Raw genomic sequence first — 15,277 nt, 5'->3', positions numbered from 1 at the left:
CTGGAACAGAGCTAGGCAGTGTTAAAGAAATAAAGTAGGGATTTATTAAAAGGCCTTCAAAGGATGCACCTTGGGCAGTACAAGAGCCTGGCCAAGGCTACACCCAGGATGGACGATGGGTCACGAGTTTTCACACTTTTATAAGTTTTGATCCATTTCCATGTTGGGGTTAATTGTCCAAGTACAGCTTCAGGTTATGCAGTCCCATCCTCCCAGCCTGCTCTGCTCAGTTTGCTGTTGTTTACACCCTTTGGGCCTTTTGGGCCTTTTTGTTGTTTACACTTTTCGGGCCTACAGCTGCAGCAGTGTCCTTGGTTCTGGGGCTGAAAAGGATTGTTTTGTCTGACTGAACTGTGAGGAGAACTTGCCAACACTTTATATGAAGTTCAGAGTTATATACTATGCAGTACAGCGTCTGAAAAATATGAAAGCTAAAACTTAAGGCATCAAATCAACAGCAGTTTGTTATAGTTATGAGAATTTTCAAAAAAAAAATGATGGAACCTAAATCTTTACCTAGTAAAAGAAGAAGCCACATTCTGAAATCCATTATAATGTATTGCTCTTCCTTCTCATCTCCTTTTTCACAACTGAGTGGCTTACAGATTCCTCAGCCAAGAAATCTGGCTAAAGACACACATATATTTACAAGAATTCAAGCTTATATCAGACATGTCAATTGATGTGCCTTATAAAAGATAAAGAACACAATGACATTCTGTCATCATTAGGGCTCTTTCTTAGATTCATCTGAGAACTATACATATATCTAGTATGAACAAAAATTTCTGTCAATATCTGACCTTAGTTTTGAGTTCTGGGCTTTAAACTAATTATTATAATTAAAAAAAAACCCAACAAAACCTTTATATGGCTTGAGGCCCTTTGGAGTGTCATCTGTATCATTGTTTCCTGCCTGCCTGGAAGATTTTTGTAGCCCTCAGCTGTGTTTAGAAATAAATCAGTAAACAACTGTCTTCTCATTTAGACCTGCATAGGGGATTAGAAAATTCCTGATATCCTGATTAGAAATTCATGGCTCGAAAAATCTGGTTGTGAAAGCTAAAGAGCACTGGAAGGGACCCTGGAGCAGGCAGGTGGAGAGAATATGGGAGATGTGGGTTAGCCCTGGAGTGCTCCTGTGGTAACTAAAAATAGCAGTTGGATAAAGGGAAAACGCTAAAAACAAGGAAGTGGCACAGAATTAAAAACAGTAAGGGAGCAGGAGAAAGACACTGTAGGTACAGAACAGAGGAAGTAAAAAGCAAGAGCTGGAGTCTGGCAAATAAAATCTTCAGTGGCAGGGACGTTTTCTGGGTCTGCTCCCTCCTTGCTCTCCTGGGAGTTTAACCAAGAAGGGTTTTCCTTCTGTGCCATTTGGATACCTCAAATTTAAGGCAAAGAGTTTCAAGAACAAGAGAAAGTAATCTTCTGTTGCCTTGAGCTTCAGCCATCTCTTTCTGAGCCTTTAAGTCTTGATACAGCATGTGACATATGTTTTTCCCCTGATTGCTGCAGCTCTTGGACATTCCTGCCTGAACTGCAGCTCCTGCAGCAAGAAAGGGCAAAGAATTGATTGCTTGGAATGGTTTGCTTCAAGATGTACATGTGGGACATACATTCATCTTTTGCTGATCTTTCCTTTCTTCCTCAAAGTCCCAGATATGTCTTCCTGCTTTTGGGCAGTGTCCTTGGCAGCAGAAGAAGAAAGGTTGAAGAGTTGATTCCTACACATAGGTCTGGAGAAAAAAAAAAAATCTGATTTTTATATTCCAAGGCATGGACACATTCAAGTTTTAAGTATATATGTATGTCATATGGGAGTATGACACCATTTCCTGGTGGCAGAATGACCAAAACCCCTGAAGGTGGATGCTTAGCTGAGAATGATTAAAAAATGTCCTTATAGCCTTGGGTCCATCTTTTCAGGTGGAATAACCTACATAAATTCTTGTCCTGATTTTTTGTTGAGTATGTGAAAATGGAGTTAAACCCAAACCCTGCATTTTCAGCCTGATACTTTGGCTGTGCTGAAGGCTGGTGATGTCCCTGTGGGCAAAGATAAGCTCTAATCCCTCTACTGGCCTAACCAGTCCTGTTTTAGTGGCCATTTGGGTGCTGCGGGGGCAGGTTTTGTGGTGCTGGTTAGACAATTCTGTGGACTGGCATTAATATGACCCTTCAAATAAAAGCTCAAACCCACAGAAATCCAGAATTCATGATAAAACACAGCTCTTTTGCTACAACTGCCTAATCAGAGCCAATCTCCCTGCTTGTCTGCTCCCTGAAATAACATCCAGCTTGTGGTAACACGAACCCCATAATAATGACTGTCCATTAAATTTTAAGAGGGGTAAATTGTAAATTCAAGCTTCAGAGCTCTCTATTTTGATTACTATAGACATGGGGAAATGTGAAATATGCACTTGAGAAGCTAATGAAAGACAGAAGGCCTGCTGTGTTTCTGACTCGGCTTAACACTTGGGGTTTAACATCAGGCACTGGCAGATCGTCTGGAAGATTCGGCATTTGCACAGAGCACAGTAGTGACAGCAGGAATTCAAGTGTGGCTTGCAGGTTTTGAAAGTTGGCACACAGTTAGCAGCAGGTGAAGGCCTTGGCTTTGGAGATATCTTGCGTTTAGCATTTTTCTGGAAGATAAAAACATGAGAATTCATAGACAGGTGAAATGAGGGTGGTGAACAGCGGGAGGCTCTGGGGGAATGAGCAGCTGGCTGTGGCAGTGGGAGCTGTGCTAGCAATGCAGAGGTGTGCAGGGGCTCGGAAATGGGAAAGACTGGCTTGAGAACAACTCCCTGAGCAAAATGACAAACCTCATTTTTACCATGATTGGATGGAGCTTTGAAAAGGGTCTCTAGGAAGGAGAGTGGCAGCAGTGAAGAAAGGGGTGCCAAAATGTACTCAGATGGTGAAGTTATCAATAAAACCAATTAAGGTGTTATGTTTGGATCTCCCAGCTTTTCAGATGAGTGAAAACTCCCTGTCAGTCTCGTTTGCTGGGCTGTGACACTGAGAGAGCAGGGCAGTGACTTGGCAATGCTCCACCTCGTAGAGCCCGGTGATCTTGCATCCATGGGAATCTTCACCTGCACACACAGTTCAGGGAGTGGAAAAAGGCCTCTCAACTCAGGAGAGCTGCACACCCAGGAGTGCAGCTTCTCTGCTGGGGACGTGGAAAGGTGGAAAATTTTGGGTTGCTCAGCACATGCCTGGGACCTGGGAGGGATCTCTGAAGCCCAGCAGCTGCAGGCACCCTGTGCACTTCTGAAACTCAGAGTTATGGAATTCTTTGGGTGGGAAGGGATTTTACAGCCCATCTCATCCCACCCCTTGCCCTTCTGCTATGCCAGGCTGCTGCAAGCCCTGTCAACCTGGCCTTGGACACTGCCAGGGATGGGGCAGCCACAGCTTCTAATTTTCTTTCCACCGTTATTGTTTAACATTTTTACAACATTTAGAGCTTTAAACTGTATGTAAATTATTTAAATCAGGGAATGACAGTAAAAGCCTTTCAAATGAATGCACCAAGGAAAACTCTAGAAGTAACAAACTGTTCCAATCCAACAAAGTTTTTTGAACAACCACCTACCTTGGAAGATTTCTTGTTCTCTGCCTCTTTCCTGCTGACTTTCTGGGATTTTGTAGTTAAATCTTCAATGAGAATAGCACAGGAAAATGTGGAATCAGTTTTAGAGAATGTTATTTTGATGAGATAATCCTATTTTTGTGAGAGAGGAGGCAGATAACCTGCATTGCCACCTCATTGCTGCATGTTTTTCAGTGATGTTCATCTCAATTCAGAGTGTCTGAACTCTGTCACTGCTGCTTGTGCAAAGCAGAAGAGCAACTGATATTTGTATTTTAGAAGGGTTTTTTTACACATTGTTTGGTAGATGCAAACAATGAATTATTTCAGAGAAATAAAATTAATGGTCTCTGTGAAAAAGATTGGGGTACTCATGCACAATAGTCACATAAAAATAGGAAAAATCTTTAGCATTCCATTGTTTCTCCTGTTAAAAGGTGGTGCTACATGCATAATTTTGGAAGGAATTAACAAGTGTACACTGCTTTCCACAAGCAAAAATTCTGCTGATTTGGCATATACTCTGCATCTGTGATGCCACCTTTCATTCTGCAGTTCTTTGTTTCTTCTCCCCCCACGACCTCATTTTACATAATGTTCCTTGCAAAGGTGTTTCATTCACATATGTATTTGTCACCATATCTAATTTTAGATATTTATAACTGTGTAAATTCCATGACTTGTTTTGGGCTCTAACACAGAAAGACTGTTAAAATGTGAGACACTTCCCAGCTCACCAAGCTATTATGGTATTTTTGATACCTTTATTCTGGGTGTGTGAGTTTTGTAATAAGCACTACCTGTATGTAATGGATGACTGAGATAAAAAACATCCATATCCCCACTGGTGAATGGTGGCTCCTTATCTATTCCAGGATCCTCTATCAATATATTTTTGAATATTTTCTAATTGCTTGGATTTACTGAGTTGCAGAATGAAGAACAAATATTTTGAGCTGGTTTGGGGGGTTTAATTTATTTTTTCTTGTATCATTATAAGTTAGGGTTATGCATCTCTAAGAAGCAGTGGGGAAAAATGTGTTACAGCTCAGCCTGTCTGCCATGTCAAAAGCACAGGCTCACTTATTGAGAAGATGGAGAAATCAGCTGAAGGGATCATATTTTATAGCTCTAATTTTATCTGGGACATAAAAAAGTTATGGGAATTGTGAGAGTGAAGGCATCAAGGATCCCAAGGACCATGAAATGGTACAGCTTGGGAGGCTGCAGAACAGCACAAGCTTTGCTAAACTCTCAGTTAAACAACACTGAGTTAACTCAGGATTCAGAGGTTCAGACTTGTTTGGAAATGCATGTGTGGGGCAACTGTTTCTCCTTAAAGATATGTTGTCCTGAGCAAGAGCATGGAGAAAACACAGGAAACAAGGTAAGAACCAGAGTGCTTTACACTAAAAACGTGCAGAAAGGAGCTAAACAAGAGAAGGTTTTGGTTTTTTTTAATTATTAGCATTTAGACACAGTTATGAATGTTCTGTACCTGATTATCTCCAAACACCTGTGAGTTTCTTGAGAGAAGAAGTTGGTGTAAATTACATGGGAAGAGTTAAGGCAGAGATGAGGAAATAATTTTGTGAAGAAAAGAGTTAAGCATCACCCTAAAGAGGCTCTTCCCAAACAGGACAGGTGGTCATCTGCCAGTAACTGCAGAGACAGAGTTGGTCCTGTCTTGGACAGATAAATTAATGACCCCTGGCCCTCCCTTGCAGTGCTCTTTTCTTCCCCTGTTTAAAGGCCAGGTAAACTGAGGTTATATTAATACCTGTTAATACTGTTGGTTTTCCTACCACAAGAGCAGACCCTTAAAACCCTCACATTATGCTATTTTTTTTCTCATATGCATAAGATTTTCTAAGCAAGGTTATTTCCCATATTAGCACAAGACCACTTCTCTTCAATATAAAAAGGCTTATAGTGTGATGGGGAGCTGAAGTGAAACCTGTAAAACTGAAATAAATGGTATTTTTTTTCCTCTAAACTGAGGTTTACCACACTGTCATTCTTGGGTGCTGCAGCCACCACAGTTCTGCGCCCTATGAAGCCAAGCAAAATTATCCAAATAATTCAGAATAATCAAAAGCAGTGTTTCCTGCAAATCTTGTTAATTTGGCACTGAAGGGCAGGTTTTACTCACCTACTATGGAGATGGGTGGAAGATCTGAGAGGTCCATTTTGCTTCTCCTGGACAGATTGCATTCTGTCTTCTCCTCAATGACCAAGTGGGAATCAGCAGCCCTAAACAGGCTGTAGCAGAGCAGGAGGCTGAGGAAGAGGTTCTTTCTTGCCATCATGGAGAGGAAAAATTCCATTGTCATGAAAACCAAAGTTGGCCAAAACCTGTAGAAGTGATGCAGGGATATGAATCTCAGCAATGTTTTTCTGTCATGTTGTGCAGCTTTAGCAACAAATCTCTGACAATTATTTTATTTCCAGCACCTTGCCTCTAGTACTGGAATACCTAAGATTGTAGTTGTGTGAGTGGAAAAATGCTGTCTCAAATACAACTCCCCGAGATGTTATTTTTTCCTGATTCTTTTCTCAAAAGGTTTATTTCCCATAAGATGTGAAGGTCCTCCCAACTGAGCTTTATAATGGTTATTATATGGCCAAGGGCAGAAACTCAACCACATCATCAAATTTTTCCTAGGAAATCTTGTCTACAAAAATGTGCTAGAAAACATAAAAAAATAATGACAATTTTAACCCTCCCCCCATCCTCAAATTGTGTTTCCTGTTAATTTTCTGGGCTTAAAAATAAATCATGAAGTAATAGCTTGTTTTATTACACCTCCAAGTGGCTGCTCTAATCCCATATAAATCACAGCCATAACTCATGGGGATATAAAAGGCCAGTGCTGTAAAGTGTTTATGTGCCTTGGGGTTATGCACTGAATAACTTCCAAGATGTGGCAAAGTCTGGGATTTGGGGATACTCATGGAGGCACCTGAGCTGTGGAGCGTGGCCATTCACCTGAGGTGACAGTCCCTGCAGGGTACACCAAGCGTGTCACCAGCCTGGACTCCTTTTCTTGTACTTTCTTGTATTTCAAAGCTGATGTTTAATTCCATGTGCATCAGTTTTCTGCAGTGTCAGGGTTATGGGAGCCTTGTTTCCCCAGAGGCACTGCCAGTCTCCAGATTTATGGGTGGCTTTGTGAAAAGCTGCTGGATGCAGTAAAAAGAGCGAGTGAAACCAAGTGTTTTGGGCCATTAATCTGGTTGTAATGACTTTGTTACTGGGGAGTTAAAAGATGAAGAGTTTCTGCCTTGGGAGGGCTTCAGTCTGGTCACTGCTGCTACACCAGGTCTCTCCTACACCTGCTTTTGTAGCCCCACTGGCCCACGCCTCCCTGGGAGATGGTCACTATTATGCTTCTAATTCCAAGTGCTTGGGATCAGTTCTGGAATTGTCTGTTCTGCACACCGTGTTTGTGTGACAAATCAGTGCTGGGGACATCGAGGCTGCTTCCCCTGGTGGCTGTAGCTGTGCCATGAGGATGCTCACCTCTGCTCTGGGGCCAGGCTGGGAGCTGGGGGGGTTCAGTCTGGAGAAGACAAGGCTCCAGGGATACATGAGAATCCCTTCAGCCCTTATCAAAAAGAGGGAGAGCAACTTCTTATCCAGAGAGTCATAGGACAAGGCTGAATGGTTTTAAACTAAAAGAGAGAGATTTAGATTGGAAACAGAAGTTCTTTACTCAGATTGTGCTGAGGCCCCTGGCACAGGCTGCCCAAAGAAGCTGTGGTTGCCCCTGGATCCCTGAAGTGTCCAAGGCCAGCTTGGATGGGGCCTGGAGCAGCCTGGGACAGTGGAAAGTGTCCCTGCCCATGCTGGAACTGGATGGGCTTTAAGGTCTCTCCCAACCCAAACCGTTCTGACAGTCCAAAATTCACTCCGGGGCTTCATTGGAATTTGCAGGGATGCACATGCTGGATCCTTTGTGGTTTATACATCTGCATGAGCTGCAACTGAAAGAGATGTTGAGCCTGCAGTTTTACAGGGGAGGTTTAACCTCTGGGGAGGCAGTGCTGCTGTGTCTGAAATGCTGTACAGCTGGAGTCATTCAAAGCAGATGGGAAAGTTCAGACCCTGGCTGGATCAGAGTCATGGCTGTGGGTAGGAGTCTCCTTTGAATGAGTTGATTCAAATTTTATCATATCAGATGTAAGAGCCTTTGATTTGATTCTGAATCTGAGAGGAGAAAGTGCACCTTGTTTCGAAGACTCTAAAAATTCCAGTAACCAAGAGGAACAAGTCCTGCCATAAGAATTTTTTGTTGTTATGGTAAAATCGTGGGCTTGAATTTTCAGTTACTGCAGTTTAGTAACAAGTAACAAGGTGACATTTCTGTGTTAATTCTTTACCTACTCTGATCTTGCAAACTCTGGTACAGAAGCTCAGCCCTCACCTGTGGCAATTGCCCATTTTTAATGTGAGTATGTGAAAATATTTGCTAGGTCAGGATCCTACCCTCATCTTTTTCCTATCTTCAGAAGAATTTCCCTTTTATTTGCTCTTCCCCATCTCCTTTCATAAAAGATGTCCAAACCTCACTGAGATTTCTTCCTAAAAACTGCTCTAACTCATACCTACATGTGTAAATAACCATTAGGTAACAACCATTCAGCTCACAACTGGAACTTCTTTTCATCTAACAGATTTTACCAACCCGAGTATCCCTTGTGATGTTCATGTTCTAGGCAGATGTTCACAATTCATACAAGAACTAAATAATGATTTGTGTGCCCAAAAGCTTGTCTATGTTTTCCAAATATACAGTTGGCCAAACGCAATATCTTGCCTAAAAATCTTAGCCTGCTATACATTAAAGTTTCTTGATTTTTCAGATCTAGGCTTAAAGGGAAGAAAGAAATTTTTTATGGTGAGAGTGATAAAACACTGGCACAGGTTTTCCAGGAAGGTGGTCATGTCCGATCCCAGAAAACATTTAAGGTCAGGTAGGAGGGTCTTTAAGCAACTTGATTTAGATGAAGATGTCCCTGCTCATGGCAGGGGAGATGGACTAAATTACTTTTAAAGGTCACTTCCAACCCAGTCTATTCCAAAATTCCATGAGAGAGGGCTTGTCTATGGCAGGTGGATGGAGACATTTGGGCTCTAATTCTTTCCCTGCTCTGAGCTGGAATGACAAGAGCAAGCTGTGAGCTGGAAGCTGTTTTGCTTTGCACATAGTGGTGTTCGTGCTGCAGATTTTAGTTTTTAAAGCAACTTTTAGCCTCACTGCAGGATATGCTATGTAAGATACCTGTGGTGTTCAGGTCACTGTGTGCTGCCCACCTGGAACTTTGTCTGGCACAAAGCTGCCTGATGGACACCACGTTGGCCTGCCCCCAATGTACCATTTAAACAACCTTCCGCCCCAAAATGTTGTTTCCATTGTATTTCCTTGTCTTTATATCAGCAAAATTGCCAACGGATGTGATTTTGTCTGAGCAAAAAGTAAAATTTTACAGCTGACATCTGTTTACTTCAAACAGCAACACCTGAACCATGGCTGGGGTGGAAACGCAAACCTGCCTTTGAACCCTGGTGCACACGGGGGTTTTTAAGCACAAGCACTTGGGTGGTAGGGATTGTACAGCCCTGGGGTAAGTGTTTGAACCTGGAAATTGCACATATTTGGGGAATATGCATTTGTTCTGCAAAGTTCTATCCATTGGCTGGAAAAGCAATGCTCCCTGGAGCAGCGGAGTCTGTGAGCAGCTGAGCTCATGGAGGGATGAAGGAGGAGAAATGTGGAATCAGAAGTGAAGTAAAAAGGTGTTCATAGCCCCAAACCTGCCAGAGCTCAAGGAGTGTCTGGACAATGCTCTCAGGCACAGGGTGGGATTGTTGAGGTGTCTGTGCAGGGCCAGAATTTGGACTTGATGTTCCTTGTGAATCCTTCCAACCTCAGGATATTCCATGATTCTATGATTAATCTTGGGTTTCCAAAACCCTTCCCTAAGTTTGTTTTCTTTTTCTGGCATTAAAGAGAGGTTTACTTTTCCATTTTACACATAAATTTCCTTCTGGGACTCATCAAAGGCTGATTAAAGCAATCAAACTATTTTCCTTACCTCTAGCTGTCTTCACATGTGTTTCTCTCTGAACACTTATATTTAAAAGTTTATTTTCCTTTGAGCCCCTAACAATTTAGAATAAATAGCTTTAATAGTGGAATCTTGAGAGAATGGTTCTGATTTCCCTAATGTTACTAAAATGAGCGAGGAGAACTTTAACACATGATTTATTAATTTTTGGTTCTGGAGACTTAGTCTTGCCCAGCTATGAAATTTAAGCAGTGAACTTTAGCTGCAGTTTGGCAAATTATGTCAGGAAATAGTTAACATGTTGCAGTGGCCTTGATTATCACGGGAATGACAGAATTTTGTTTAAAACCAAAACAAAGGCAGACATTTGAAAGTTTGCTGACTGTCATCAGAGATCACAGTACCCTTTTCTGTGCCATTGCCTCTCTGCTTTGGATTATTATATTCAATATGTAAATAAAGCATTTTAATCTTTATCCCAATTGTTGTCTCTCACAAATATTTTTCCTGAATATAAATTTGAAAAATGACAGATGATGGGAAACAACATTTTTCTCTTTTTAGTATTTTTTTTTTGTGGTGTCATATTAAAAGTCTTCATGGAAATTTGGTTTGCTTGGAAACAGCCTGGTATATTCAACACTTTTGAGGGGAACTCATTTCTTGTCACAGCTGATTTCACTCTGTTCAGAGATTCATCTTCATCCACAACAGAGTGAAGAGTGTGAGACATTAATGCAAAAAGTCTGCCATGAACTCTGGAAGGGGCAAGTTGAAATTTTCTTAGACAGATTTTCTGAGAGCTTCAGGTTGACTCACAAATTAATCAGCATCTTTATATAGAGCTGAAAACAGCTGCTTGGGAAAATGAGATCGTAAAGTAGGTGAACAAAGACTTATAAAATACAGAAAACCGTTTTACAGCAGTCAGTAAATCTTCACCTACACTGGGCTGCTGAACTTCTGCTTTGAAAAGGATCCTGGAATCATTAAGCTGGTAAAGAACTCCAAGATCACCAAATCCAACCTTTGAACAAACACCACCATGACCACTAAACCATAGGAGAAGACAGAAAAAAAAAAAAAAAAAAAAAAAAAGGAATGCGAGAGAAAAAAACCCCAAGAATTAGTGGCTGCCTTGAAAAGTGCTGAGATTTTTAGAGGGTGAGAGACTGAAAAATTTGGGAAATGAAACTTGGAAGTTAGTGGGATGTCTGAGGACCTCCTGAGGGAATGGTCACCTAGAACCATCCTCTCCAGTCTGCAGAGCAATCCCACCTCAACCATCAGGTTTCAGCAAAGGAATAGCAGTAAAAAGGGAAATAGTGTGTTAAGGAGCACTTGGAGGGAAAGCAATGGATCCCCCTGAGACAAATGGGAATCACCAGTGCCCCAGGCAGAGCTCTGCTGACCCAGCCACAGGGCTTCCTCTGCCTTGGAAGTTTCCTAACAACAACTTAGGATTGACACACAGAAAAGATAGGTGCTTTTCCAGGGCTGTAAAGATGTGAAAACACGTGAGGAAAACCAGAGAAATAGCTGCTACTCCTCCTTAAACCACAAAATAATTTAAATTGAAACTGATGCAAATTGTGCAATTGAAATTGTGTCACCACAGAACAACCTGGTGGCTCTGTTTGGATTCTGACCTGAATCTCGATGAATTTCAGTTGTTTCACTCAGTGCTGGGGGACTGGGCTGATAATCTCAGTGCCCCTTTTGGGCTTGGGCCTGCTGTATACCTCTGAGAGAACAGTGACAGGGCCAGACCTTGCAGAGAGTTTTTGGTGTTTGGGTGGACACCCAAACTCCTCAACTCCTCCCCATGTTCTCCCATGCTCCCCTGGACAGCTCTTTGCCATCCCCACCCTGCACATCTGCCTTTTTTCCACACTTTTAAAATAAGAGGAAAGTTGAATGAGACCTTAATGTGGAAATGTGACTCTGCAGCTTGGAAATACACTCAACACATGCTCGATTCCAGCTAGGTTAGGGTGGGGTCTGCCCTTCATGTGTTGAAGTGGATCCTTGGAAGCATGAGAAGGGAAAAACCAGCGTGTTTCTGTTCCCCTGTCGTGTTCTGGTCTTAGTTCTTAGACCATTTGGGAATTAAATTTTCATGCTCTTCAAATCCAATTGCAAAAGGCAAATTCTTGAGCACATCCAAAACAACAAAAATTAAAGGAATTTCTAATTTTGCAGGTACATGGATGCCCCATCCCTGGAAGTGCCCAAGGCCACATTGGACGGGGCTTGGAGCAACCTGGGGTCCCTGCCCATGGCAGGGGGTGGCACTGGATCGTCTCTAAGATCCCTTCCAACCCAAATCATTTTGTGCTTCTATGATTTTATGATTCTACACCAGGGAATATGTTTTCCTCAGCATCTGGATCTATTTGTGTTTTACTCAAGTTCCACTTGGCAGTTGTGCCACTGTTCATGTTCTTGGAGGAGGACCCAAAGAGGTTGTTTTATACAGCCTGCCCACAGACTGAGATGAAGGCTTTCTCTGGCATTGCTCATGAAGCCCACTTTCCAAATGTTTTCTAATCTTTTCACCTTCAGTGACTTTGCCAGGAGAGGGGAAGGCTATTTCCCAGCAGGGGAGGTCTTTGTGTGTACATCCATCCCTTCCACTTGACCTTCAGTGCAGGTTCAGTATACTTGGCTTTTCCCTTTGGGAGATAACCCAGGTATCCCCATCTGCTACTGATCATAATAGAAACCCTCAATATATATTCCAGTTTCCCTCTTTTCTGCAGCACAGAGAGATGCAGGATAATAAATACCACTCCATTGCCTGGAGATAAATGTTGTGGCCACTGCCAGCCCCAGTGCTTGCATGGACATCTCTCTGCATGGACATCTCTCTCCCTTCATTAGTTCAGATCACTGGGGTTATAATTACCCCAGTTCTGCCAAACTCAGCTGTTCTGGAAGCCATGAGCAGTTCAGTGCTAATCCCACTTTGACTTTGAATCAGGAATGGGTTCAGTATGGAATCAGGAATGGGTTTTGACTTTGAATCAGGAATTCAGGTTAACTTTTACACATAACTACAGTAATCACTGCACAAATGCATTTACACAAACTGCAAAAGATGTTGTGTTTGTTCTGAACGATTCCTTATTTGTCAGTCAATAATTATGGATTCCAATATCTGTTTTGTGTTACTCAAGAGCCAGGATAAATGCCATTATTGGATTGTCCTGTTTGTGTACTTATTTCTGGACATCTTTCATCTCTTTTCTGATTTGCTCATAAAATAATGCCCATGGTTGTGGAAAGCAGGTTCCAAGAGTGTTCCAGTCTCACACTTCATTCATTATTTCATGTCTTACCTTCGCATTTTGGCTCATTTTTAAAAAATGCAAAGCACTCAGTTGTGGTGCTTGGGTCTAAATATAAACTCGGTGTAGTTAAAACTGATCCATGTACTGTCTAAGGAGACAGCCATGTCTATAGCTGAAAATCAAATTTTTTCAGACTTTCAAACAAAATTAGGTCCTAGTCTGTTTTTTTTTAAGGGTAACAGCCTTAGTAGTTTGAGGCTATTCTTAGTTTTCCTCTAATACCTCTACTTAAAGCTACCAGCTAATATTCTCCTCCAGCCCACATAATTTCCGTTAGGCTCCCCAGGAATGACCCTGGAGGCAGAGCTGCAAGTGAAGTTTGGTTTTTAGACCCCTTGCAGTCAGGGATTTCATCCATGTGCTCAGATGCTGCCAGACAGGGACATTCCTGCCTGTGCAAGACCCTCACTCAGAGCATGGTGGGATGGCATGTCACCAAACTCCTCCCTGCAGTGGCCAGGTGGCTGAAAGAACTCAGTTTCCCTTTTAATAAAATGGGTTTAAATCCTTATTCAACTGTATAAAACGGTGTCATCTTCACTTGTTTTTAAACAGAAAAAAAAAAAAAAAAAAAAAGACATGAATTTCTAGGATTGGGATTTCTATGGGATGCCAGTGTGTTACATCCAGATTTCTGCTCCTTTTCACCCTTAACTTGGAAAAAAAGCCTGTAACATACTATTGACCAAAGTCAAACTGACAAGTGGCATTGGAGGCCTTCTCTCAGCTCATTCTCATTCCTTTGGTTCTTTCTTCCAGACTCTGTCTGGTGTTTTGTGTATTTTTTGTCATTCCCAAGAACAGGGGCCTGGTCCAAGAGGCACTGTCTCTTCTCTAGTTCCCCTATACTGACCCCACAATCAGTTCACTAAAATTAATTGTGTTTGTTGTGCAGACAGAAGTGCACCAAAGAGAATTCTGTAGTGTTTGATGTGATATGCTGTTTCTGTGCAATTTTACCTTCAACCTTTTTTTTTAAACCTACTGAACTCAATCTACCCTTCTTGCTCCTTTTTTTCAATTTTCTAGTCCTACTTTCTGTTTTCTTCCATTTTCAGCCATCCACTGTGCCCTGTTACTTTTGACAGAATTCCCTTTCAGCAGTTTTCTCCTGCCTGCCATGTATTTAGCTCTTTCTCCTTTGCACACTTTTATTGCTTCCCTACCTTTGTCCTCAGCATCTCCAGCTGGATAATCCTGAGGAATGAAGCAGTGAAACTGAGTGAGATGCAGAAGTGCAGAGGCCACAGTCAAACACTTTAGCTTGAGAGCAAAAAAACACCCATTTCTGAAGGTAACGACTTCTGCATTTCAAATGATAGAAGAAGAACTGGTTGTATTGTGCACAGCATGATCAAAAGTGAGAATGTGATGCAGCTGTGTATAAAAAAGCAATTTAATTCTATGGTGTGTCTAGAGAAGTATTTTCATAACTGAAATATGAAAGTACTTTCATAACTGAAATATCAAAGTGTTCAAAATTTTATGCACATACTGGTCTTCATGTAGAGAATAATGCCCAATTTTGGTCACCCATGTGGAGCAAAAATGTGTGTAAGTCAGAATGAATGCCAGCAAATAATAATAATTGCTTGAGATAAAAGGTGATCTAGCAACACCTCCAGTGGTCCTGTGCTTTACACCCTATTTCCTTATACTCCACTGACAAAAGTTTCCTTTTTTGTATTAATCCTTCCTATGATCTCCAAATCTTTGGGGCTCCTTGATGCCTACAGAGCAGTTAGGAAGGTCAGACAGTATGAAAAGATTTGCCATGTGCAGGAATATGCAATGAAAGGCATAATTTGGCTTGCATATATTTAAAACCCCTGATTTACAGATGCTGTATATATTATTGTGTACGCAAATATAAATGCAACCATTTTTAACTCTGTGTGTGTGTGTGTGTATGTGAGGGAGGGAACAGCTCAGCACAGGCTCTTTCAAACCATCCTGTGTGTATTTTTCTCTGACAGTTATGCTGGTTTATCAAGCCCCCCCTAATTAGGCATGTGCCAGTCTGTTTAGACCAAAACCGCTTGAGCTTGGATAGGCTGGAAATGAAGAAAACAGGTTTTTCTCTCTGAAGGATTTTCAGCTGAGTTCTCTGTGCCATCATAGCTCAAATTCCAGGTGGAAAAGGTGGGAATCACACTTTATGGCAGTGAGGAGCACAGACTCACTGGCTTTCAGAGACAGGTGTGGTAAGACTGAAAAGAAAGAGTCCTCTTAGAAGAAAACTTGT

General features: G+C 41.8%; 1 protein-coding gene across 3 annotated transcripts in view; it reads right to left on the bottom strand.

Moving 5' to 3' along the window:
- Positions 1-303: 303 nt before the first annotated feature.
- Positions 304-15,277, bottom strand: part of ASIP (agouti signaling protein) — a 22,470-nt gene continuing 7,496 nt past the window's right edge. The window contains exons 2-5 of one of the 3 annotated variants that reach the window (XM_053958819.1): positions 5,760-5,962; positions 3,611-3,672; positions 2,427-2,651; positions 304-1,739 (exon numbers count right to left, since the gene is read on the bottom strand). In XM_053958819.1, the coding sequence (XP_053814794.1) occupies positions 2,475-2,651; positions 3,611-3,672; positions 5,760-5,940 (420 nt within the window). In that variant the 5' untranslated portion in view covers positions 5,941-5,962 and the 3' untranslated portion in view covers positions 304-1,739; positions 2,427-2,474. Of the gene's footprint in view, positions 1,740-2,354; positions 2,652-3,610; positions 3,673-5,759; positions 5,963-15,277 lie in introns of those variants that run through there. The other 2 variants (XM_053958821.1, XM_053958818.1) reach the window with 2 other exon arrangements.

Source organism: Vidua chalybeata, chromosome 17, assembly GCF_026979565.1.
Source record: "Vidua chalybeata isolate OUT-0048 chromosome 17, bVidCha1 merged haplotype, whole genome shotgun sequence".
Classification (NCBI taxonomy): domain Eukaryota; kingdom Metazoa; phylum Chordata; class Aves; order Passeriformes; family Viduidae; genus Vidua; species Vidua chalybeata.
This window is presented reverse-complemented; position numbering and strand designations above follow the sequence as displayed.